This window comes from Eretmochelys imbricata, chromosome 22, assembly GCF_965152235.1.
Source record: "Eretmochelys imbricata isolate rEreImb1 chromosome 22, rEreImb1.hap1, whole genome shotgun sequence".
Taxonomy (NCBI): Eukaryota; Metazoa; Chordata; order Testudines; family Cheloniidae; genus Eretmochelys; species Eretmochelys imbricata.
In genome coordinates this window covers 20,360,585-20,387,748 of record NC_135593.1, presented here as the reverse complement: position 1 = coordinate 20,387,748, position 27,164 = coordinate 20,360,585, and the positions used below count along the sequence as shown (strand labels likewise).

Below are 27,164 nucleotides of genomic sequence, written 5' to 3'. Positions count from 1 at the left end.
CTGCAGCCAGTGTCTCACTCTCAGCAAACACCGCTCTGACAGGGAACAAGGGCGACAGCAGCCCCCAGGGCTCCAGCGAACTTGCCAGACATGATGTGAAACTGGAGGGGCCCAGGATACAGTCAGCAGATGATAGCATCTGAGCTTACAGCTGTGAGGAATGAAGGTCAGAGATGCAGCACATTAACTCCTCAGCTGAGGATGCTGTGCTGAGGAAAGCAGGCAAGGATCACATGCAGAGTCTCACCCAGCTGCTCAGCAGACTAATGAGTGGGGCAGCTCCTACCACTGCTGCCCCAGCTGTGGGAGGATGCAGCCACTTGTATACAGCATGTGAATCTGAAGTGGGCAGGGCAGAAAGGACCCAGGAATCAAATCCCACAGGGAATGGATTGACCAGCACAGCTCAGGCCACGTACCCAGGTAGTTTGGTGTCCTGCCTCCCATGGTGCACAGAGGGGAGGCAAAACAGCCCAGCATGCAGCCGGCCAACAGTACCACGTGGGATGGCGGCTCCTTTCTGACCCTCTCAATGACCAACTGATGCCCTGAGACCTGATCTACCTTGGTCTAAGTCAAAGCAACCTAGCCAGCATCACAGCAACCAGTTCCAGCAACATCAAGAGCCTCTTCCCAGCTGCTGCAAGGGTCTTGGATAAACCGGATATTCCTAAACATCCAGTGCTTCACCCACTGTGGTGCTACCTGTGCTCTTCAGAATGGGCAACAGTATCAACGAGCGTGGACTAAAGAAGACCTCACTTCTCCCTCAACATCCAGTGCTCCCCCTTGCCCTAGAACTCCACATCTATCTGTAGCGCTTCCCCAGCTATGCCCCATCTCCAACTCCTTACCAGGCCCCATTTCCGTGCCATGCCCTACCCCTCACCAGGCCCCGTCCCATCCTGTCCCCATGGCATGCCATGCCTCTCACCAGGCGTTCCATCTCCTGCTCACGCAGCCGCTCCTCGCGCTGCCGTCGGTGATACTCTAGCAGGTCATCCTCATTGTCACTGATCTCAGTGATGCTGTTTTTGCGCTCCCTTGTACTCACAGGCAGCCGCAGATCTCCTGACAGCTTCCTCTGTGCCCGGGGGCTCTGACGGGGTGAGGGCATGACCAGCGACCCCAGGCTGTATGCAGGGCTGAGGGTGATGCCGAAGCTGGGCTTATGCTGGGAAGTAAGTTCTGACTGGAAGATGGGTGAGGGGCTCCTGGTTCTCAAATTCTTTCCCGTCAAGGAGGAGGAGGAGGAGAAGTCTTCATGCCTCTCCAGGGGCCTGACTGCCTTGCGCCGGATGCGAGGGCTCTCAGGAACCTCCTTGGCCAGCTTGGTCTGTTGAGAGGGACTTTCTTGGGGGGTCCTTGCTTGGGGAGACAAGGCAGAGGGCAGCGGTGCTGCCCGGCGAGACAGGGAAGGGCTGAGGGGAGGCAAGTCCCTCATGCTCTCCACGCTCCTTCTGCTCATTCTGGGACTCTCAGGGGGCTGCAGAGAGCGGCTGTCCTGATTGATGTGGATGAAACCCGCAGTCTCCAGGGGCTGGAAGACTCTTGCCAACACCTGCCGGGAGGGGCTGGAGGCCAGGTGCCTGTCAATACCAGGGGGCTCCCTGCCCTCCCTAAAGGGGCTGGGTGGGCGCTCTTGAAGAGCTACCATTTTCAACCTCTGAGCAGATGGTGACTGAAATTTGGGTGCCAGCCGGGGGCTGCTGGTAGGCTGAGCCTGGGGGCTCCCTGTTACATAGTCGCTCAGGCTTACAGACACCGGGGGCATGTGCTGGTTAGGATGGCCCACCTGTGCGCTCTCAACAGCTCTCCGGGTACTGGAAAAGGCTGAAAGCCCAGGGCCTTCAGGGTGCAGGGCTCTCTGGCCAGGCGTGGGGCTCAGGGGAATGCCATGCACTGCCCTCCTCTGCATCTTGGGACTCTCTGCAAGTTGTGTCTCACTTGTGTCCATGGTGCTGTTCCTCAAGTCCAGGCTGGAGCCCCCACATAGAGGTGGAAGTGGCCGCTGCTGTGGGGGCTGCATTGCATGGTTGTAGCTGGAAGATCGCACTGGCACCACTGGGGGGATGGGCGGTCCGTGCTCCTGGCTACTGGGAGAGTGACTAGTGTAGCTGCCACTGCTGGCTGGGGATGAAAGCGGGGAGAAGGGTGGTGATGCGTTGTCATAGCTGGAGCCCACAGACATGGCCCCAGGGCTCAAGGGTGGGGACAAGAAGTAGTGCCCGCCACCATTCACCACTGAGGACACAGGGGACTGGACATTGGCAGAGAGCTTTTTTCTGGAAGAGCTCGAGTCCTCCATCACCAAAGAGTCCATGATGTCTTGCAGGTCCTTCTCGATGGAGCTGACCAGGGAGCTGTGGCTGGGCCGGGGCCTCACTCCCTGCCCCTTATGGATATCATTCAGAGACAGCTGGTGGTTGCCATTCACTAGACTCTCCGATTCTGCCAGAGGGAGAGACAGGAGCACATGTTAGCCAAGGAGACAGCACCATTAACCTCACAGCCCAACCCATGCCAAACCCCTCCACTCAACCAGGCCAAGTGGGCAGAGACAGGCCAGAACCAACATGTGCCAGGGAGCAAACATTCAACCCCTGCTCCACATGAGGCAAACGGCCCGTTTCTAAGGCAGGACGGCCCAAGCACTGTCCCACAAAACCCCAGCTGCAAGTCAGTTCTGGAGACTCTAGGGGAAAGACGACAACGCAGGGCCTGCTCTCCAAAAGGCTGGCGATGGAGGAACCAATGGCCACCAAAGCCTGGTGGATCAGTCTGGCCTCGGTCTCTGGACCTACCTACCTCTCCTCTATATAACAGAATCATAGAATATCAGGGTTGGAAGGGACCTCAGGAGGTCATCTAGTCCAACCCCCTGCTCAAAGCAGAACCAATCCCCAACTAAATCATCCCAGCCAGGGCTTTGTCAAGCCTGATCTTAAAAACCTCTAAGGAAGGAGATTCCATCACCTCCCTAGGTAACCCATTCCAGTGCTTCACAACCCTTCTAGTGAAATAGTGTTTCCTAATATCCAACCTAAACCTCCCCCCCTGCAACTTGACACCATTGCTCCTCGTTCTGTCATCTGTTACCACGGAGAACAGTCTAGATCCAACCTCTTTGGAACCCCCTTTTGGGTAGTTGAAAGCAGCTATCAAATCCCCCCTCATTCTTCTCTTCTGCAGACTAAACAATCCCAGTTCCCTCAGCCTCTCCTCATAAGTCATTTGCTCCAGCCCCGTGATCATTTTTGTTGCCCTCCGTAGGACGCGTTCCAATTTTTCCACATCCTTCTTGTAGTGTGGAGCCCAAAACTGGACACAGGACTCCAGATGAGGCCTCACCAATGTCAAATAGAGGGGAACGATCACGTCCCTCCATCTGCTGGCAGTGCTCCTACTTATACAGCCCAAAATGCCGTTAGCCTTCTTGGCAACAAGGGCACACTGTTGACTCATATCCAGCTTCTCGTCCACTGTAACCCCTAGGTCCGTTTCTGCAGAACTGCTGCCTAGTCATTCGGTCCCTAGTCTGTAGAGGTGCATGGGATTCTTCTGTCCTAAGTGCAGGACTCTGCACTTGTCTTTGTTGAACCTCATCAGATTTCTTTTGGCCAATCCTCTAATTTGTCTAGGTCCCTCTGTATCCTATCCCTACCCTCCATCGTATCTACCTCTCCTCCCAGTTTAGGGTCATCTGCAAACTTGCCGAAGGTTCAGTCCACGCCATCCTCCAGATCATTGATGAAGATATTGAACAAAACCGGCCCCAGGACCAACCCTTGGGGCACTCCGCTTGATACCGGCTGCCAACTAGACATGGAGCCATTGATAGGGAACCGCTATTTACTGCTACCACAGCCAACCTCACTACAGGGAAGGGACAGGAGCCAGTGTCAAATCACTGTCCTCTCCCACAGGAAACATTGCAGCAGGAAGCTGCCAGTAGGAGGTGCCCACACAAGAGATTTCCACCTGCCAATCCTCCTCCTCCTCTCCTCACTTCCCACATTACAGGATACCCCTTGGAAGTTCTAATTGCTCGGAACTAGCACTTTGCATTCTGGAGGAGGCCGGAGCCACGCTGCAGGTGTGTGCTGCATATGCATGCTGGCTGGAATGCTCGGCATTGTAGGAAGTGGTGCCAGCAATGCAAAGGGGAACAGCCACAGCTCCATTAGACAGGATAAGGGAAAGTAACCCTTCAGTTTCTAAGCATGAGGACTAGGTTTCAGAAGACATTTTCCTATAGCCAGGCTATTCCATACTTAGCCATTAGAGGGATACATTCACTGCGGCAGCTGGGACTGGCCTCTTTGGGAGGGGAGAGGAGAGGAAGCACTAGAACAGTGAGTCTCTAACTTTTGTACTGGTGACCCCTTTCACATAGCAAGCTTCTAAGTGCGACCCCCCTTATAAATTAAAAACACTTTTTTTATATATTTAACACCATTATAAATGCTGGAGGCAAAGTGGGGTTTGGGGTGGAGGCTAACAGCTAGCGACCCCCCACATAATAACCTCACAACCCCCTGAGGGGTCCTGACCCTCAGTTTGAGAACCCCTGCACTAGAAAGATACACAGTCTGAGCCAGCCTGGCAATGTCCATGCTCCTGTGAGTGCTCTTCTCCAAGCCAGTGCCTCAGCGTGGGGCTGTGCATGTGCCATCTTCTGGATGTGACCCAAGCAGAGGCCCTGACTACCTGGGGCCAGTAGGAGACCAGGACACATCTCAGAAGAAAAGGAATATTAACAACTGACCTAGCTAAATTCCACTTCCTTAAATTCCTCCTGCAGCTTCAGTCAGATACAAGAGTCTTTTTCATCTCCTGCCTGGAGCTACTTTGTACAGAACAGCTGCTTTAGTAACCGGTCCTGGACCCTCTACTGGAGCTTTTCATTTGTGAAACTCAAACACACAGGGCTGGCCCTGTGCTGAACTGTCCCCCCCACCCTGCCCTACTGCCCCTGGGGTTCAGGTTAAGCCCTGCCCTTATGAAGCGTTGTGATCTTCCATGCTGATCATCTCCGTGGAGTTCAGGTGCGTGGGGATTATATTCCAGTAACTATCCGGGGGTCCCACTAGCCCTATTGCCCAGGCAAGTGACTTTTGATAGCTCTTTCCAGCACACAGGCTGCAAAGCCCTGTGATGCTAATGCATCCTCTTTCTGGCTCTGCCTGTGGGCAGGGAGCAGCTGCACATACCTCACCTCCTCCTACAGAGATGGAACTGGCTGTTGTGTCTTCCCTGTTCACATAATAATCAGTCCCTGGGGCTGCCTGTCTTTTTCTCTGGAGTCTTGTAGACAAAACTGAACCCGCAGTGCAGGGAAGGGAGGGAGATGCAGCAAATGAGAGCCAACTCTAGATCTGTTATGTGGTTGAGCATCTGCCTCCCACTCCCACTACAGCAGCAGCCAGGGTGCAGAGCACTTCCAGTTTCACTCTCCCAGCTAAAATGTCACTATCCCCTGCTTCTCTGAGGCCCAGAGTCAACACTCCCTTTCCTTCCCCAGCTGCAATCAGGGACAGGGGAAGGAAGAACATGTAAGATCTGCAAAATCAGAAATCAGGCAGACCGGAGGGAGGGGCAGCTGCTCCCTGGGTGGGATTTGGGGATGGGGCCTCTGGGGGCTTGTCTTGGGGATTTAAAGAGTTTCAGGGACAATAAGGGGGGGGAAAGGGGAAGATAATTATATTATTTGATTGAATGTCCCTTAGAAACAATTTAACTAACCAGCATGGAGCCAGCTGCTGCCATAACGTTTGCCCGGGCTCTAGAGTTTGAACTATACAACACATCTCTAAACAGGGACAAGCAGGCTGAGCTGGGGGAGGGACCATGTGTCAGCCATAAACCAGACCAGGACACACTTGCCTCAGGACATGGGGGATAAATGCAAAGCGGCTCCCCCCACAGTTCCTGCCGCTTGGATCTGAACTAACACCCCCCCCACCAAAACCCCTAAAGCTGAAGTTGTGTTGGCCCCCAATGCCTCAGGACCCTAGGGATCTCAGCAGGTGGCAAATGGCCAATTCCTTTGCTAAACAGGTGTGTGGTTATCAGCTCCTTGCTCAATAAACTGCAAGGTGGATTGAAGCTTCTGGCTCCCATTAAACTGGCCCCGTACGCCAAGCAAGAACTATCCATGGCACAGTATCTCAAGGTCCCAAATGTTGACCTCATAGAACCCGCGCTCCCCACAGCTACACAGGCTCTGAGAAGCAATACACTCAATTAACCCTTTAAGCTCATCCCCAGGATAGACCCGCATCAGCAGGTGAGTTTAGACGTCTTCCCTCCTTTTGAGCAAACACTGCACATGTGAGCTGGTCAAAAGCTGCCAAGTGCCTCTGCACCTCCTGAGTACCAGCTCCCCCTTCCCATACACACTTTTCTGGGGTTGGGGTGAGCCACGTCTGGAGGCAGCTCCCTCCAAGGGCAGAGCCACCTCCAAAAGCAGCAGCAGCACCATCACTCTGTGCTGCTATACCCTTCCTCAGAGCATCTCCAAACACTTTGCAAACACCAATTAATTAAGCCACAACCTCAGGGCACCTTTCCAACTCTAACGCTCCCAGCAGCAACCAGCAACCACAGCAGAGGGAAACAAACAGCCAACTAGGTCACAAGCTTCTAGGGTGCATCCCCTCTAAACACACAAGCCATCGACTGCCTGCTGATACCCAAATGATGGACAGACCAACCTTCCTGTCTCCACCCGACTTCTACAGGGCCAATAACAGCTACTCGAGTCATTCTAGCTGTGGAGACAACAAGGTCAAGTGGTTAGATCAGGATGCCTGACTCAAGTGCTCCTAGGTTCTATTCCTGGCTCTGCCACTCACCTACTGTGTGACCCTGAGCTAATCCCTTCCCCTTGTAGTGCCACATCATCCCAGGCTCTACAGAGGGGGGTGACGGCACTCACCTGCGGGGCGCCAATTTCTGCTTGCAGAGCTAGCTGGGCCCCCTGGATGGCCAATGCCCAACTACTTGTCTGAGCTGGCAGAAGGCAGCTGACTGGCTTCCTGGAGAAAGTATTGCTCTTGTTTGAAGCCACATAAATGTCAAGCTGAAACCAGATTGCTCTGGCCTGCAGCATTTGTCAGACACGGTTAGATCACAGCCGGGATTGAGAGTGGCTGGGTTTTTTCCCCTTTAATAAATGAAAAGAATCATGAAGGGGAAGGACGGAGAAGCAGTAATAATACTGCCAGAGCAATAACCCAATCAGGGGCACTTATTGTCTGGCTTTCTGGAAGACTAGACAGACTCCCGGCACGAGTGGCTCACAGTGAGTGCTGAATTAATGGGCAAAGCCATGGTCTCATGGCCAGTTACTGTAAGAGAAGAGATTGATTGGCAGGTTAATCTGCTCATCAGTTCCAGGCAGACCAAAGCTCAATTTATTTCCATTAAATCAGCTCTTCCGCAGATACAAGATTCCTGACCACATCTGCCTGCGGAATTATTTCATAGGAGTAAATTGGTTATTATAATAACAATTGGTTTCAGAGTAGCAGCCGTGTTAGTTTGTATTTGCAAAAAGAAAAGGAGTACCTGTGGCACCTTAGAGACTAACCAATTTATTTGAGCATAAGCTTTCGTGTGTAGCTCACGAAAGCTTATGCTCAAATAAATTGGTTAGTCTCTAAGGTGCCACAGGTACTCCTTTTCTTTTTATAATAACAATGTGCACTTGGTCTGAAGATCCCAAAGCACTTCACAGACATCCTGCAGCCTCACAACCCTTGTATCATAAGCTCTATTCTGTACCTGTGTAAGTGACTTGCCCAAGGTCACAGTGCGAGGCAGTGACAGAGCTGGGAACAGAACCCACGAGTCTTGACCCTGAACTCTCATCACCTGGAGCAGAGACCTGCAAGTCTATTTAATTCAGTCAAGTATTCCTAAATCAAGAGACAATGCAAATGACTGAACAAGAAAGGGAACAGAGACAGAAGCCACATAGCAAAGACAGCACTTCCCATTTGCAACAGGCAGGCCAAGAAAACCTGACACCAACTTTCCCTTAGTAATTCCCTCTGTGCCAGTCAGCTTGCCCCATTCAGGTAACCACCAGCAAGCAACAGCCTGACAGGACTCCAAATTCTCTTGCAGCACACGCACAGGGATCTCCATACCTCAAACACACACCGAATTCTCTGTGCTTTTCATCTGGAAGCACCGGCCTTTTGTTTCAGCTTGTGTGATCGACCAATGCTTAAAACAGCAACACACCTGTCACTGGGAAGAACAAATCAAGAACAGCAACAAGCTGGACTGTGCCAGGTCCCTGCCCAGAAAAGTCACACCAGATAATATTTTGCCATAGTGACATGGGTAAAACAAAGGCAGACTCCCATCAAATTGAGAACCAGGTGCAAACTGTGAGCCACAAGGCATGGTCAGAACCCAGAAAGAAGCAACTGTGCAGTTAGCAGGACAGAGGAGAGACTGAGACACAGACACTTTCCATCCAACATCCTAAATATGAGGGAGTGCAAGGAAGAGATTTCCTCAAAAACCCAGAATCATAAGAGAGATCTCATTGCAGAGGGACAAGGAAAATCTGCACCTGACCATGGGAGACAGAACAACACAGCAGAGCCACCTGCCACCAGCTGAGGAATGACACACGCCTGGCCCTGGGAGATCAAGCCCCAGATGCTGGGAGTGATCCCATCCTGAGGGGAGCAGTCCTGCCCGGCAAAGACCTCAGCAACCTAGGCCTTTTTTTTTTTTTAATATATATTTTTTTAAAATAAAAAAAGCTTATGCTCAAATAAATTGGTTAGTCTCTAAGGTGCCACAGGTACTCCTTTTCTTTTTATAATAACAATGTGCACTTGGTCTGAAGATCCCAATGTGCACTTGGTCTGAAGATTTGCCAACACTTATACAGCCTGTCGTGCCAATAAAACACTTATACAGCCTGTCCTGCCAATAAAAGCTCATTGAATAAAACTGTGTCTCAGACTCACAGATATTAAGGTCAGAAGGGACCATTATGATCATCTAGTCTGACCTCCTGCACAATGCAGGCCACAGAATCTCGCCCACCCACTCCTGCAATAAACCTGTCACCTATGTCTGAGCCATTGAAGTCCTCAAATCATGGTTTAAAGACTTCAAGGTGCAGAGATTCCTCCAGCAAGTGGCACGCCCCATGCTACAGAGGAAGGCGAAAAACCCCCAGGGCCTCTTCCAGTCTGCCCTGGAGGAAAATTCCTTCCCAACCCCAAATATGGCGATCAGCTGAACCCTGAGCATGTGGGCAAGATTCACCAGCCAGATACCCAGGAAAGAATTCTCTGTAGTAACTCAGATCCCACCCCATCTAACATCCCACCACAAGCCATTGGGCCTATTTACTATGAATAGTTATAGATCAATTAATTGCCAAAATCATACTATCCCATCATACCATCTCCTCCATAAACTTATTCCAGAACTTCACTCCTCTGATGGTTAGAAAACTTCGTCTAATTTCAAGTCTAAACTTCCCGATGGCCAGTTTATATCCATTTGTTCTTGTGTCCACATTGGTACTGAGCTTAAATAATTTCTCTCCCTCTCCGGTATTTATCCCTCTGGTATATTTACAGAGAGCAATCCTATCTCCCCTCAGCCTTCTTTTGGTTAGGCTAAACGAGCCAAGCTCCTTGAGTCTCCTCTCGTAAGACAGGTTTTCCATTCCTCGGATCATCCTAGTAGCCCTTCTCTGTACCTGTTCCAGTTTGAATTCATCCTTCTTAAACACGGGAGACCAGAACTGCACACAGTATTCCAGGTGAGGTCTCACCAGTGCCTTGTATAACGGTACTAACACCTCCTTATCTCTACTGGAAATACCTCGCCTGATGCATCCCAAGACCGCATTAGCTTTTTTCACGGCCATATCACATTGGCTGCTCATAGTCACCCTGTGGTCAACCAATATTCCAAGGTCCTTCTCCTCCTTCGTTACTTCTAATTGATGCGTCCCCAGCTTATAACTAAAATTCTTGTTATTAATCCCTAAATGCATAACCTTACACTTCTCACTATTAAATTTCATCCTATTACTATTACTCCAGTTTACAAGGTCATCCAGATCCTCCTGTATGATATCCTGGTCCTTCTCTAAATTGGCAATACCTCCCAGCTTTGTATCATCCACAAACTTTATTAGCACACTCCCACTTTTTGTGCCGAGGTCAGTAATAAAAAGATTAAATAAGATTGGTCCCAAAACCGATCCCTGAGGAACTCCACTGATAACCTCCCTCCAGTCTGACAGTTCACCTTTCAGTATGACCTGCTGTAGTCTCCCTTTTAACCAATTCCTTATCCACCTTTCCATTTTCATATTGATCCCCATCTTTTCCAATTTAACTAATAATTCCCCATGTGGCATGGTATCAAACGCCTTACTGAAATCTAGGTAAATTAGATCCACTGCATTTCCTTTGTCTAAAAAATCTGTTACTTTCTCAAAGAAGGAGATCAGGTTGGTTTGGCACAATCTACCTTTTGTAAAAGCATATTGTATTTTGTCCCATTTACCATTGACCTCAATGTCCTTAACTACTTTCTCCTTCAAAATTTTTTCCAAGACCTTGCATACTATAGATGTCAAACTAACAGGTCTGTAGTTACCCGGATCACTTTTTTTCCCTTTCTTAAAAATAGGAACTATGTTAGCAATTCTCCAGTCATATGGTACAACCCCTGAGTTTACAGAGTCATTAAAAATTCTTGCTAATGGGCTTGCAATTTCATATGCCAATTCCTTTAATATTCTTGAATGAAGATTATCTGGGGCCCCCAATTTAGTCCCATTAAGCTGTTCGAGTTTCGCTTCTACCTCAGATATGGTAATATCTACCTCCATATCCTCATTCCCATTTGTCATGCTACCATTATTCCTAAGATCCTCATGAGCCTTATTAAAGACTGAGGCAAAGTATTTGTTTAAATATTGGGCCATGCCTAGATTATCCTTAACCTCCACTCCATCCTCAGTGTTTAGCTGTCCCACTTCTTCTTTCTTTGTTTTCTTCTTATTTATATGGCTATAGAACCTTTTACTATTGATTTTAATTCCCTTTGCAAGGTCCAACTCTACTTGATTTTTAGCCTCTCTCACCATATCCCTACATGTTCTGACCTCAATTAGGTAGCTTTCCTTGCTGATCCCTCCCATCTTCCACTCCCTATATGCTTTCTGCTTTTTCTTAATCACCTCTCTGAGACGCTTGCTCATTCAGCTTGGTCTACAACTCCTGCCTATGAATTTTTTCCCCTTTCTTGGGATGCAGGCTTCTGATAGCTTCTGCAGCTATGACTTGAAGTAATCCCAGGCCTCCTCTGCCTTTAGAGCCATAAATTCTTCAGTCCAATCCACTTCCCTAACTAATTTCCTTAATTTTTGAAAGTCAGCCCTTTTGAAATCAAAAACCCTAGTTGCAGATTTATATTTGTTTATCCTGCTGTTCAGTTTGAACTGAATTAGCTCATGATCACGTGAACCAAGGTCGTCCCCTACAACCATTTCTTCTATGAGGTTCTCACTACTCACCAAAACCAAATCCAAAATGGCATCCCCTCTAGTAGGTTCAGCAACTACTTGATGAAGGAATCCATCAGTTATCGCATCTAGGAAAATCTGAGCCCTATTATTATTACTAGCACTTGTCCTCCAGTCTATATCTGGGAAGTTAAAGTCTCCCATGATCACGCAGTTTCCATTAGCATTTACTTCATTAAAAACATTAAAGAGGGCTCTATTCTTAACCAAATTAGATCCCAGTGGTCTATAGCACACCCCAAGCACTATCACAGGGGAGGCTCTAGTAGTTTTCTTCCCCAATGTGATTTTTGCCAAGACAGACTCTGTCTTATCCATTCCATCGCTTCTTATTTCTTTACATTCTACCTCATCATTGATATACAGTACTACTCTACCACCTTTACCCTTATTTCTGTCTTTACTAAACAGCACATATCCTTCCGTAGCTATAGTCCAGTCATGACTACTATTCCACCATGTTTCTGTTGTCCCTATAATATCTGGTTTCACTTCCTGCACCAGTAGCTCTAGTTCTTCCACTTTGTTACCTAGGCTCCTCGCATTGGTGTACAAACATCTTAATTTTTGCTGTTTGGCCTCGCTCACATTCTTTACCTGATCAGGCACGGACATTCTACAGCCAGTATGACCTATTAGACTGTCAATTCCTTCCTCCAACTGTACATATGGCCTTGGCTCCACTGTTATTTAGCTATGGGTGGCAGGGAAGGAAGTGCTGGGGCTGATGGGTCACGGAATTTCTGAGTCTGCACCACATGCTCAGCCTACAATAAGCAGCATCACAGGTTTGGTCGAATGATGGCTGGGCAGTCAGCAAAGGCCAACACCTCTGAATCGGAATCGTTCCTGGTGGCAAAGTGGCTGGATTGTCCTAAGAGTGAAAGCCCTTAAGAGCCCTGCCCGCTACTGATCTCGAGACAGCAAATTCTCAGCATACCCCATCTCCAAGGGCACTGGATGCAGGAAGATGCTGAGCAGGATGTCTGGGTCAGAACAAGACATTCTCTGAAGCACAGGGGCGGCCCAAGAATCTCCCAGTTTCCCCCAAGAGGGGCCTGGCATCGATACCCACAGGTTATGCAGGACATAAAAGACCCAGCAGGGTGGATTGATTTAAACCAAAGTGATTTAAATCACCAATTTTAATCATGATTTAAATCAGCATGCAGGAAACCTTGATTTGAATAACTGATTTTAATCTTGCTTTGCTTTTGTACTTTAGTTACTTTCATAACGAGATGTTGATTCTCATTGTTGGTAAACATTAAAATATGTTGATTTGCAACTAAATACAGCCTGTACACTGAAATCTGTTGCTTCTTTTTGCTAACCAGGAGGATATGCTATATCTATACACATTTATTTAAGCAGTCATATAGCTTAAATATTTATTCAGATTCTTACTTTTTAAATTTTTGTTAACCAGATGATGATTAATTTTTTACTTGTGATTTGGTACAATTTGGATGGAAATTCAAATTCAGTAAAAAATGCACAAAAGCAGCTTTTTAATTTTGTTTTTATTAATTAAAAACTACCTTAAATGTGCTGGATATAAAATAAAAAAAAAGATTTACAGAATATGTTTTGCATTTAAAATTAACTTATTAAATAAAAGTAGTAGTTAGGGAATTGAACCGATTTTTCTGGTCTTCAAGATTTTAGAATTAGTAAATCTCAGCCCTCTCATACCTGGTTTTTATTAATAGATTGAAGGAGGAAAACAAGTTTTTCTGCTTTTTCAACTCCTACTGGTTTTTGAACTTTGACTGAACTAGTTATTGAACTGAAATAGTTGAATAAACTGAAAAAAATATTTTCTTTGCTCCTGCAGAAAAGATACTGTTGTTGAAAGCTGGTTTAGCACTTCAGTAAACTCTGGTTCCAGGTGCTTAGCCAGTGACTTCCAGTTCTTCAAAACTTCACGGCAAATATGTACTGCTTAATATTTTTTTATTCAATTGAAATTATTTTAATAGATTACAGTAAGTTTAGGCCTTAATGTAGACTGGTCATAATTTCACATTTACATTTAAATAGTTTTATTTTTAAAAATAAACCTGTTTCTAATTTAAATGCAAAAATCTCATTTTTTTTGGATAAAAAATTAAGCAACCAATTTTTATCCAAGCCCTCCTCTTCATACAACCCATTCTGCCCCTATGTCTCCCCAGTGGCCAGCACCATCAACAGTCATCAGTAATACAAACACATGCTAGCAAAGGACATTGCAGAGCCCTCTCTTCAAAACATCAGGGCAGAGTTGGCTACAGGATAGGTGAGGACCAGCCTTCAGATTGGAGACCATTTTCAGAGGTGAATCAGACCAGCTGGACTAGCTCCCTTTGAAAAGCATCTCCAGGTGTTGAAACCACAGCAAGCCAGAATCCAGACGGCCCCCTGGCTGACTGCAGTGCTGGGACCTGCCCCCTCAGAACGAGCACTCACTGCAGAGGCAGTCATAGGCAATAAAGGGACAGAAATCAAATTACTTAAGAAAAGTGAATTCAGTTCTGCCTGGAGCCCTCGGCTGACATCGAACAGGGCTCTGCTGGATGTATCCAATGGGAACCAGTGACAATTCCCCACTCTCATCCTAGGCTGACTTCTGTGTATGCAGGGAATGGATACTTCTATGCCACAGACCAAATTGCCGTAGTGAAAAGTCTTGAGGCTGTCCAAGAAAAGTGTAAGACCTCTCCTCTCCAATTTCTACCCAGGCATGGTTCTTGGCCCTCCTGGTGGGGGTGGGGGGGGGGGTTCTGGGGTTCCAGAAGCTCTGACACACTAATTGGCTCCACATGCTCCCTTCCCTCACATGCTGCTCTAGCAGGTTAACAGCAGCATGTGGTCCCTCACACACTCTAGTGGGTATCAAGCTACCCCAGGCAGTAATCTCCCAGGCTTGTGACATAGGCTATCTCCTCTCCTTGTGCATCATCCTAGCTAGTTTGATACAGCCAATGCAGGCCCAGACAGCAGTCAGGGCCCGAGATGCTGCAGCTGTCCATTCCTCCATGCAAACAGCTAATGCCTTCTGTTCTACAGTCCCAGACAAACACAACCCTGATGCAACAGAGAAAGAGCTTACTTCCATTGGGACTGCTAATAGTCTGCAAAGGGGAAGATGTCATTCTGAATTAAGCTCCCGTCCCCTGACACCTGGGGTTTAGGGGCTGTGTGTGACTGCACAGCATGAGGAATCTGAGGTCCCTGCAATACTTCATTCATAGGGAGTAGAACCCAAGCCTCTCCTGATGGGAGTGGGTCGCAAAGGACAGGTATGGTGGGCAGAGAGAAAAGAAGCCCTTCTCTTGTGAGCTTTGGTAAACAGTGTGGGCCAAATTCTGTCCTGGCTTTGCAGGGACAGCAGGGGAGAAGGGCAAAGAAGGCTTTGCCCTACCTGTGTGCTTCCTCTTCCTGGGACCTATGTCTGAAGACTGCCTATAGCCCCAAGGGGTCATTCTGGCAACCAGGAATAGCCAGAGCACAGCAACATCCTGGCCATAACACCATGCCAGGAGCTGCAGGGGAGGTATGGAGTGGCGCTGGAAGCTCTGCACAGCCTGAGAAGGTGTGTTGAAACAGCACACTGGCCTGGATAAAAGCAAGGCCCATCTAGCCCAGTCTCCCATCAATAGCCAGTGGGAGAGGGGGAGAACAGCCACAGAAAGTGAAGGAGACTTGCACTCCATAGAGAAACACTAAATAAAATAAGTTGCAAGTAACAATGAACCCCCGGGCTGAAGAAGCAGCCTTTGAATCTCACATTTATTCGCCCTTACAGACAAGCGCTGCCTGCAGCTCCCCAACCCAGCTCCAGACACATCAGATGAGGCTCATGACCTTGTGTTTTATGCTGTTCTGAGGGCTAGAAGGTCTCTGGAACCTGCCCTGTGACCAGGAGAGCTGGTGTGAAATGCCAGCCAGGTTGTGTGTTCAGCCAAGGGTTCAGCTCAGGAGCTGCTACAATTAAACTCTTTGGAGACAACTATTAATAATTAACAAACAGAAGTGCAGTTGCTGAGCTGAGTCAACAGTGGGTGCAGGAACGGAAAGGCCACAAACCAGAGTAAATGCTATTCGTATTCATGCAAATAGCAGGCATCTCTTAGCAAGCAGAGAGATCATTTTAGAAACATTTCAGCCCCCAACCCTGGGATTTTTTTCACCAGCTGGAAACACAAAGCTCCTAACAGCTCCTCTATCAGGGTCCAGTGTCCCAATGGCCCTCGGCAGGAGTGGGGACGCTGGTATGTCTAAACTGAGAGATCCAATTAACGCAGGGCTTTTCTCAAGATGGCCCTGTATCTGTGCTGGGTGACATCTGCATTCAGTGTAATGGAGTTTTTAACCGAAACTTCAATAACGATCATTTATGTCATGAGCAAATAGCAGCTTTGCCTGCCAAACTGCCTGTGTGTTTCATTTATTAAAGTGGAGTGAACTGGGGCAGGTGGCATTCAGCCACATAAGCACCGCTCCCTCATGAGCAGTGGGGGCTAGCGTCCCAGACAGTACTGCTTAACCAGACACCGCATGGTCAGGTTCCGTGGTTACAATGTTGAGAAACAAAAAACGCAGGAGGGAGGGAGAGCCAGCAGTGCTTCACCACAGCCAGCATTTCTTACATAGAACATGCCCTCCTACCCCACACATCTTCACATGGGACTCGCACCAGGCTCCCAACTGTGTCCCAACACCAAGTCCTGGGGTGAAATCCTGGCCCCACTTACATCAGCAAGGGCTCTGCTAGCAATCTCAATGGGACCAAGAATACACCCCTAGGGTTTCTCAGTGCCTCATCGATGTACTTTGCCCATGATGGGTGCTTGGGAGGAGGGATGCACTCTGCTATAAACTGCTGGTACAGGATTCCAGCTTGACCTCCCCCTTACTGCCAACCACTCAGCTCTTCAAAGTGCTTTCCAAACAGTAAGGAGTTAAGTCTCACAAGGAGGCAAGGTCACGGGCCCTGTCATCGGGTTAGCATCCTTTAATGGGGCCTGGTCCCAGCCCCGAAGGTGGAGTAGCTGCTGAAGGGTCAGGTGACTAAATTAGAGAGCACCTGGTGCTCATAAAAAGTCAAGAGATGCTCAGTTGGGGGAGAGGGGAATCTGGAAGGAGGCTCCCACAGAAACCCCTGGGTTAGAGGCTCCAGGGAGAGCTGCCTCACGAGTCAGGGCTCTATAAAATAGTGATGGAAACTGAGCAGAGCCCAGGAGGGCTGAGGAGCTGAGCCCACAGGGGATAGAGGATTGTTTTGGTTTTGTGTTTGTTTGGAGTTTACTGCCCAGGAAGGGGTGGACTCTGATGTGACTCAGCCCTGGTCTACACTAGGAGTTGAGGTCGAATTTAGCAGCATTAAATCATTTTAACCCTGCACTTGTCCACACAACGAAGCCCTTTTTTTGACTTAAAGGGCTCTTAAAATCGATTTCCTTACTCCACCCCCGAGAAGGGGATTAGCGCTGAAATTGGCCTTGCTGGGTCGAATTTGGGGTACTGTGGACGCAATTAGACAGTATTGGCCTCCGGGAGCTATCCCAGAGTGCTCCACTGTGACCACTCTGGACAGGACTCTCAACTCAGATGCACTGGCCAGGTAGACAGGAAAAGGCCTGCGAACTTTTGAATTTCAATTTCCTGTTTGGCCAGTGCGGCAAGCTGCAGGTGACCATGCAGAGCTCATCAGCAGAGTGATCATGATGGAGTCCCAGAATCGCAAAAGAGCTCCAGCATGGACCGAACGGGAGGTACAGGATCTGATCGCTGTATGGGGAGAGGAATCCGTGCTATCAGAACTCCATTCCAGTTTTTGAAATGCCAAAACATTTGTCAAAATCTCCCAGGGCATGAAGGACAGAGGCAGTGCTGCGTGAAACTTAAGGAGCTGAGGCAAGCCTACCAGAAAACCAGAGAGGCGAACGGCCGCTCCGGGTCCGAGCCCCAAACATGCCGCTTCTATGATGAGCTGCATGCCATTTTAGGGGGTTCAGCCACCACTACCCCAGCCATGTTGTTTGACTCCTTCAATGGAGATGGAGGCAACACGGAAGCAGGTTTTGGGGACGAGGAAAATGATGATGATGATGAGGTTGTAGATAGCTCACAGCAAGCAAGTGGAGAAACCATTTTTCCCGACAGCCAGGAACTGTTTCTCACCCTGGACCTGGAGCCAGTACTCCCTGAACCCACCCAAGGCTGCCTCCCGGACCCGCCAGGCGGAGAAGGGACCTCTGGTGAGTGTACCTTTTAAAATACTATACATGGTTTAAAAGCAAGTATGTTTAATGATTAATTTGCCCTGGCATTCGTGGCTCTCCTGGATATACCCCCAAAGCCTTTGCAAAAGGTTTCTGGGGAGGGCAGCCTTATTCCATCCACCATGGTAGGACACTTTACCACTCCAGGCCAGTAGCACGCACTCGGGAATCATCGTAGAACAAAGCATTGCAATGTATGTTTGCTGGGGTTCAAACAATATCCGTTCTTTATCTCTCTGTGTTATCCTCAGGAGAGTGATATCATTCATGGTCACCTGGTTGAAATAGGGTGCTTTTCTTAAGGGGACACTCAGAGGTGCCCATTCCTGCTGGGCTGTTTGCCCATTGCTGAACAGAAATGTTCCCCGCTGTTAGCCATGGGGAGGGGGAAGGGGCTAGCCACGTGCTGGGGGGAGGCAAAATGCGACCTTGTAACGAAAGCACATGTGCTATGTATGTAATGTTAACAGCAAGGTTAACCGTGAAAGAGTGTACCCATTGTTCTATAAAATATGTCTTTTTAAACACCACTGTCCCTTTTTTTTTTTTTCTCCACCAGCTGCATGTGTTTTAAGGATCACAGGATCTTCTCCTTCTCAGAGGCTTGCGAAGATTAGAAGGAGAAAAAAACGCACTCGTGATGAAATGTTCTCTGAGCTCATGCTGCCCTCCCACACTGACAGAGCACAGACGAATGCGTGGAGGCAGACAATGTCAGAGTGCAGGAAAGCACAAAATGACCGGGAGGAGAGGTGGTGAACTGAAGAGAGTAAGTGGCGGGCTGAAGAGAGGGCTGAAGCTGAAAGGTGGCGGCAGCGTGATGAGAGGAGGCAGGATTCAATGCTGAGGCTGCTGGAGGATCAAACCAGTGTATGGTTGAGCTGCAGGAAAGGCAGCAGGAGCACAGACTGCCACTACAGCCCCTGTATAACCAACCGCCCTCCTCCCCAAGTTCCATAGCTTCCTCACCCAGACGCCCAAGTACGCGGTGGGGGGGCCTCCGGCCACCCAGCCACTCCACCCCAGAGGATTGCCCAAGCAACAGAAGGCTGGCATTCAATAAGTTTTAAAGTTTTAAACTTTTAAAGTGCTGTGTGACCTTGTCCTTCCCTCCTCCACCACCCCTCCTGGTGCTTCTCTCCTTCACCACCCCTCATAGAATCATAGAATATCAGGTTTGGAAGGGACCTCAGGAGGTCATCTAGTCCAACCCCCTGCTCAAAGCAGGACCAATCCCCAATTAAATCATCCCAGCCAGGGCTTTGTCAAGCCTGACCTTAAAAACTTCTAAGGAAGGAGATTCCACCACCTCCCTAGGTAACGCATTCCAGTGTTTCACCACCCTCCTAGTGAAAAAGTTTTTCCTAATATCCAACCTAAACCTCCCCCACTGCAACTTGAGACCATTACTCCTTGTCCTGTCCTCTTCCACCACTGAGAATAGTCTAGAACCATCCTCTCTGGAACTACCTCTCAGGTAGTTGAAAGCAGTTATCAAATCCCCCCTCATTCTTCTCTTCTGCAGACTAAACAATCCCAGTTCCCTCAGCCTCTCCTCATAACTCATGTGTTCCAGACACCTATTCATTTTTGTTGCCCTTCGCTGGACTCTCTCCAATTTATCCACATCCTTCTTGTAGTGTGGGGCCCAAAACTGGACATAGTCCTCCAGATGAGGCCTCACCAATGTCGAATAGAGGGGGACGATCACGTCCCTCGATCTGCTCGCTATGCCCCTACTCATACATCCCAAAATGCCATTGGCCTTCTTGGCAATAAGGGCACACTGCTGACTCATATCCAGCTTCTCGTCCACTGTCACCCCTAGGTCCTTTTCCGCAGAACTGCTGCCTAGCCATTCGGTCCCTAGTCTGTAGCGGTGCATTGGGTTCTTCCGTCCTAAGTGCAGGACCCTGCACTTATCCTTATTGAACCTCATCAGATTTCTTTTGGCCCAATCCTCCAATTTGTCTAGGTCCCTCTGTATCCTATCCCAGCCCTCCAGCATATCTACCACTCCTCCCAGTTTAGTATCAGCCACAAATTTGCTGAGAGTGCAATCCACACCATCCTCCAGATCATTTATGAAGATATTGAACAAAACCGGCCCCAGGACCGACCCCTGGGGCACTCCACTTGACACCGGCTGCCAACTAGACATGGAGCCATTGATCACTACCCGTTGAGCCCGACAATCTAGCCAACTTTCTACCCACCTTATAGTGCATTCATCCAGCCCATACTTCTTTAACTTGCTGACAAGAATACTGTGGGAGACTGTGTCAAAAGCTTTGCTAAAGTCAAGAAAAAATACATCCACTGCTTTCCCTTCATCCACAGAACCAGTAATCTCATCATAGAACCAGTAATCTCATCAATCTCATCCCTCCTGGACTACCTTGGTAGTTATCCCCCTATTTGTGTGATGAATGCATGAATGTGAAGCAACAATGACTTTATTGCCTCTGCAAGTGGTGATCGAAGGGAGGTGGGGAGGGTGGTTAGCTTACAGGGAAGTAGAGTGAACCAAGGGGCGGGGGGTTTCATCAAGGAGAAACAAACAGAACTTTCACACCGTAGCCTGTCCAGTCATGAAACTGGCTTTCAAAGCTTCTCTGATGCACACCGCGTCCTCCTGTGCTCTTCTAACCGCCCTGGTGTCTGGCTGTGCGTAACCAGCAGCCAGGCGATTTGCCTCAACCTCCCACCCCACCATAAACATCTCCCCCTTACTCTCACAGATACTGTGGAGCGCACAGCAAGCAGTAATAACAGTGGGAATATTGGTTTCGCTGAGGTGTAACCGAGTCAGTAAACTGCGCCAGTGTGCTTTTAAACGTCCAAATGCACATTCTACCACCATTCTTCACTCGCTCAGCCTGTAGATGAACAGCTCCTGACTGCTGTCCAGGCTGCCTGTGTATGGCTTCATGAGCCATGGCATTAAGGGGTAGGCTGGGTCCCCAAGGATAACTATAGGCATTTCAACATCCCCAAAGGTTATTTTCTGGTTTGGGAATAAAGTCCCTTCCTGCAGCTTTTGAAACAGACCAGAGTTCCTGAAGATGCGAGCGTCATGTACCTTTCCCGGCCATCCCACGTTGATGTTGGTGAAACGTCCCTCGTGATCCACCATTGCTTGCAGCACTATTGAAAAGTACCCCTTGCGGTTTATGTACTCGCCAGCTTGGTGCTCCGGTGCCAAGATAGGGATATGGGTTCCATCTATGGCCCCACGACAGTTAGGAAATCCCTTTGCAGCAAAGCCATCCACTATGACCTGCACATTTCCCAGGGTCACTACCCTTGATATCAGCAGATCTTTGATTGCGCTGGCTACTTGCATCACAGCAGCCCCCACAGTAGATTTGCCCACTCCAAATTGATTCCCGACTGACCAGTAGCTGTCTGGCGTTGCAAGTTCCGACAGGGCTATTGCCACTCGCTTCTCAACTGTGAGGGCTGCTCTCATCTTGGTATTCTTGCACCTCAGGGCAGGGGAAAGCAAGTCACAAAGTTCCATGAAAGTGCCCTTACGCATGCGAAAGTTTCGCAGCCACTGGGAATCGTCCCAGACCTGCAACACTATGTGGTCCCACCAGTCTGTGCTTGTTTCCCAAGCCCAGAATCGGCGTTCCACCGCATGAACCTGCCCCGTTAGCACCATGATGCCCACATTGCCAGGGCCTGTGCTTTGAGAGAAATCTGTGTCCATGTCCTCATCACTCACGTCATCGCGCTGACGTCACCTACTCACCCGGGATCGCTTTGCCAGGTTCTGGTGCTGCATATATTGCTGGATAATGCGTGTGGTGTTTAATGTGCTCCTAATTGCCAAAGTGATCTGAGCGGGCTCCATGCTTGCCGTGGTATGGCGCCTACACAGAAAAAAGGCGCGGAACGATTGTCTGCCGTTGTCCTGATGGAGGGAGGGGCAACTGACGACATGGCTTATAGGGTTGGCTTACAGGGAATTAAAATCAACAAACGGGGTGGCTTTGTGAGAAACTGAATGGCCCCCTCAAGGATAGAACTCAAAACTGGGTTTAGCAGGCTGTTGATTTCACAGAGGAAGGGAGAGAGGAGAAAATGAATACAAAACAAATCTGATCTATTTCTTGTTTTGAGCCACTTCATCTATCTTTATACATCTTGCTGGCAGCAGACTGTGCAGTACGACTGCTAGCCATCGTCAACACCTGGGTGCTCGGCAGAAGACAGTGCAGTATGACTACTGGCCATCATCTTCTGCTAGCTGCAGATTAAAAGACAGTGCAGGACTGAATCGCCATGAGATGAAACAAGGGAAATGACCTGGCTGAGTCACTCCCATGTTTGCCCAGGCACCCGGTTAAAAGAGCAACCAGGACTACATTGATGACGGCTACCAGTCATACTGCACTGTCTGCTGCCAAAAGGCAATAAACTGCTGCTGTGTAGCAATGCAGTACCACGTCTGCCAGCATCCAGGAGACATACGGTGACGGTTAGCTGAGCAGGGTCCATGCTTGCCGTGGTATGGCGTCTGTACAGGTAACTCAAGAAAAAAGGCACAAAATGATTGTCTGCCCTTGCTTTCACAGAGGGAGGGAGGGAACGGAGACCTGATGATATGTACCCAGAACCACCCGCGACAATGTTTTAGCCCCATCAGGCACTGGGAATTCTACCCAGAATTCAAATAGGCGGTGGAGAGTGCGGGATCTGTGGGATAGCCACCCACAGTGCAACGCTCCAGAAGTCGACGGTTGCCTTGGTACTGTGGACACACTCCGCCGACTATATGCACTTAGAGCATTTCTGTAGGGACACACACAATCAACTGTATAAAAATACTTTCTACAAAACTGACTTCTAGAAATTCAACCTAATTTCATAGTGTAGACATACCCTAAGTCACTGCAGCAACTGGATGTGCTGAAAGCTATGTAGGTTGTGCAGTAGCGTGCCATGCCACAAAGTGGTGTGCTCAGAGACTGCCCCAATACAAGCCCCACTGTACAGATAGAGGAATGCAAGCAGGAAAGGACTAGCTGTCAACAGCCAGACTCCCTTACTGGAAAGCCTCTGTGAACTCCCTCCTCTGCTCCCTCTCTATCTCCCAGGCTGGTTCCCAGTATCGCTGTGCTGCTAGCACAGACTCTCACTGAATGCTTCCCACAGTAGGCATCAAGTCAGCAAGTCTGTATCAAGTGGCCATTAAGGAGAACAACATTTAGTCTGCATCAGCCAGACCGCCTCACTGCCCATCCCCCAAGAAGGGTCAAGCGGGTATCTTGGTGAGGGTGCTCTGATAACAGCACATGAAGGGTTAAACCAAACAGTGCTACAGGGACTAGAAAGCTCAGCACTTGAGAGACATTAAATCCTAGGTTGTGCAGGCCACCCTGTAGCTTCTCTGGGCTGGGTCACATGGCGAACCATAACTCCAACGTGTGGCTGTACAACCATGTTAGGCGCATGCTCTCACAGGAATGGACTTACTGAGCTATCATCCCTCACCTACTTCCCCCAGTCACTCACTGCCAGCCCTAATGGCATCAGCTTTGACTCAGCCTAAACAAAGGTCAGTCATGGCTGCAACTGGAAGTAGGAGACTGGGCTTGATGGACACATCTGCAAATCCAATAGACCAGTTCTGCCATCACACTAAGTAGAAAGGCTTTGGCCCAGCTCTGCAGCCCTTGCTCAAGGCAAAATTCCCACTGAAGCAAACTGGAGTGCTGCCTGAGTAAGGACTGCAGACCTGGGCCACGGCATTTCCATTTGGTGTGATGGCAGAACTGGCCTATAGGAGCAGACCTGTCAATCAAACCCAATCTCCCACTTCCATCAGCAGCCTCCACCTGATCCTTCAGAAGCAAATGAGTTCCTTTCTCCCCTTCCTTTACTGGTGAGAGAGGGAGAGATTCCTGCCTGACATCGCTGCCACTCTGACTCTGGACAGGCACCAAACCCAGCACTGGTGACTCACAGTAGCTCAGAGAGCGCAGCAACAACCTGGCAGAGAGTAGGAGTAGCTACAGAAGAAAAGACCACAGCACTGGACAGAAATGCCAATCTGAGCCCTGGCAGTGCCTCCTCCCCAAACTTCTCTCTCCAAGGCCCAGGGTTTGACCTTTGCCCCACTGAATATCTGGTCTCTGTTGAGCTCATTACACTGAGGCTCTGTCTACACTGGTACTTTGTGGGCAAAACGTTTGTTGTTCAGGGGTGTTAAAACAACACACCCCCTCCCCCCAAATGACAGAAGTTTTACTGATGAAAAGCTCCGGTGTGAACAGCGCTTTGTTGGCAGGAACACTCTCCTGCCGACAAAGCTGCTGCTGCTTGGGGGGGTGGGGTGGATTATTATCCCCACATTAGAGGTGGGGAAACAAGCACAGAGAGGGGAAACTGATTTGCCTGAGTCAGCAGCAGAGTCAAGAACAGAACACAGGTGTACTCACTCCCAGGCCCTGAGCATGGAGGCTTCACCTACCTGCCATGAGTCCATATGGGGCCCCAGGACTCCTTTCTCCAGCTGGGATCATGCTTTTCATCCACTTGGCCTCAGCAGGGTGATTAAACCGGAGGAAGGTCGACTGCCCCAGGCAGATCATGCACCCTTGGGGAAAGAGAGTGAGATGGAGCAGGTTATAGCATACAGTGAACATGGCCACCCCAGTCCTTGAGGGTCTCTCTGTCCACAATGCACCCCCAAGGGATTCATCTACTGTACACACCCCAACAGTTGGGAAACTCTGGTCATGGCCAGGGAACTGGCAGGTTCTCTGTTCCAAATGTACCAGCTTGCTGTCCAGCTGCCCTGAGACAGTAGGCACATTGATGGAATCATTCTTTGTATCACCATAGCACCAGGATCCTGAGTCATGGCGCAGGAGCCCACTGAGCTAGGCACAGAATCACTGCCATTACACTTCCCTTCCTGAAGGACCACAAGGAGCTTTACGGAAGTCCCACCAGGATTTACACAGAGCCAAAGCTAAACTCCACCCTTGGACACATGAAGTGATCCCACTGCCCACACTGGAGCTGCACACATGGCTCCTGATTAAAGAGCCAGGCCTGAGGAGCCTCTGGTGGCAGAGAGACACCAACAGAACTCTTAGCCCACCCCTTTATGCCTGGCAGCGTAGCGTAAGCGAGGAGGACACAAATGCCAGGTACAGAGGGGTTGAGGGTGGGGCCTGGTGGGTTTCAGGCACATTGGAGATTTGTTGTCAGGTCACAGGGCTGATGTGGAACTCACAGAAGCTGGCGTGTCACTTTGCTCAGTGGGTATTGCAGATACTATGTGCTGTGAGGGTGCACTAGAACAAGAGCCTATGGTACAGGACCATAGCCTGTCAAGAGGTGTGAGACTATGAATGAATATCTCCTGCACAAGCCTATTGGAGGTGGTTGAGGGGAAGCCCCTCAAACCTACTTGCTAACTAGACATCTGACCTCCCCACTGAGCCATTCACTTCCCCTGTTAGACATTCTGTGATTGGTTATTGCTGCGCTCATCTGTGCCTCCCAAGAATGAGCAGAGGGAGCCTTGCAAAGAGGTGGCAGCTTGAAAAAGAAGAGTCTTGTGCATCTTAAAGAGAGGAGCGCAGCTGTGCTCCAGACTCAGACAATTGCTCTCTATTGTACACCCTCCTCTCTCCTGCCTGGGCTGAGACAGGAGTGTCCATCCACCCACCCAGCTTCAAGTCCAAGGGCAGCGAGGGAGATAAGAGCCAGTTTTGCACAGAGACATGATGCAAATACCATAAGACTGAAGGATCACTGGGAGGCTATTGTGCTGGGACCGCCAATTATGGGTGCAGTCACTGACTCACCATACCCAAGACTTCCTACATCACCAGATCCTCCTTTCCTTTCCTAAGGCAGGTTGGGATACATGCAGCCCAGCTGTAGCACTCCTTAGACATGGGCTGGCAGCAAGACTGCATCAGTCCTAGCCAAATATTGCCCAGTGTCAAACCTCCCTTTCCTGAGCAAGCTCATCTAACTGAATCCAGCAATCTAGACCTGGCAGAATCTGCATTCAGGACAAGATGTGGAACTGAAACTGCTTTGTGGCACTGATGGATATCCATTCTCATCCTCCTGCACCCCTCTGCAGTGTTTAACATTGCTGAGCACAAGATACTGCTGTCTCACCTGAGAGAGGTGGCAGGAGTCCAGAGGAATGCACTAAAATGGTTTGGGTCCTTCCCGCAGTTTGCATCCAAAGATGGGAAACTGCACCTACACCACTACCCCTTGCTTGTGGGGTTCCACGAGGATCAATTCTCTCTCTGATCTTTTTCTACATTTATATCCAACCAGTAGGTGAACTGGTCAGATCACAGGGACTCAAGTGCCAGCAATATACAGATGACACAGCTCTATCTATCCTTCACCACATACGACCATGCCACTACCAACAAGATTTCCCAGTGCTTGGATGAGTTTAGCTCATGGATGAAGAGCAGTTGGTTGAATCTGAACCCAAGCAAATTCTCAACAATAGGAGTAAAGCTGGTTTGTGAAGGAGACAGAACCTTCTCGGAGGGCAGTCCAAGACTGTGTTATGAACTCGCAAGAACTAAGGACCATCATAAACCTCACCACTTTCCACTCCAAGAGCAAGGCACATTTCTTTGACTTTGTAATGTCTAATATAAACACATAGCAACAGGTATATTTATTTAAACAAACAAACAAAAAACAAAAAACCCTACCAAAACAAGACACTCCTTTACATATGCTTCTCCCTCTGGGCAGAGGATGAGAGAACAAACGTGTTGCAGACATGTACTCATGTTGTTTAATGCATTAGTGGAAGGTGCTCAGATGTTACAGTAATAAGCGTGATATAAAAACCTACACAGAAAAGAATAGACTCAGCCTCTGCTATTCCACACTGAGACCAGGCCTTTGCTCTTCACTTGTGTGGTGTTTTCCACCTTCCACTCATGACAGAAAGCAAAGACACAGAGACAAAGTGTTGGAAAGAGGCAGGATGGAGCCAGGAACAGCTGGGCTTCAAGGTACGGCGCAGCCCAGAGGGCTCTTCCTAGGGACAGGCTGTTCTGCCATCTTCAGAGACCAAGGAGAGAGGCTGGAATCAAGGGTATATTTCCTCCCCGCCATTCCCTCCCCCCAAAGCATCATGGAAATGAGGGAGTAGACAGCATCTTGAGCAAGAGGGTGGGGAAACAAGTATGGATAGGGAGCATGGTTCCAGGGGAAAATGTGATTGTGTGCAGGAGGCCAAACAGCGGATTCACATTTTACTGGAAGTCAGCAACACCCCAGGGATGCCACAGCTGGCA

At 49.1% G+C, this 27,164-nt stretch overlaps 1 protein-coding gene across 1 annotated transcript in view; it reads right to left on the bottom strand.

Moving 5' to 3' along the window:
• The window catches only part of PHLDB1 (pleckstrin homology like domain family B member 1), a 119,770-nt gene that overhangs the window by 47,728 nt on the left and 44,878 nt on the right, over positions 1 to 27,164 (bottom strand). Inside the window, exons 6-7 of the mRNA XM_077839655.1 lie at positions 24,335 to 24,460; positions 935 to 2,451 (exon numbers count right to left, since the gene is read on the bottom strand). Of these exons, the coding sequence (XP_077695781.1) occupies positions 935 to 2,451; positions 24,335 to 24,460 (1,643 nt within the window). The remainder of the gene's footprint in view (positions 1 to 934; positions 2,452 to 24,334; positions 24,461 to 27,164) is intronic.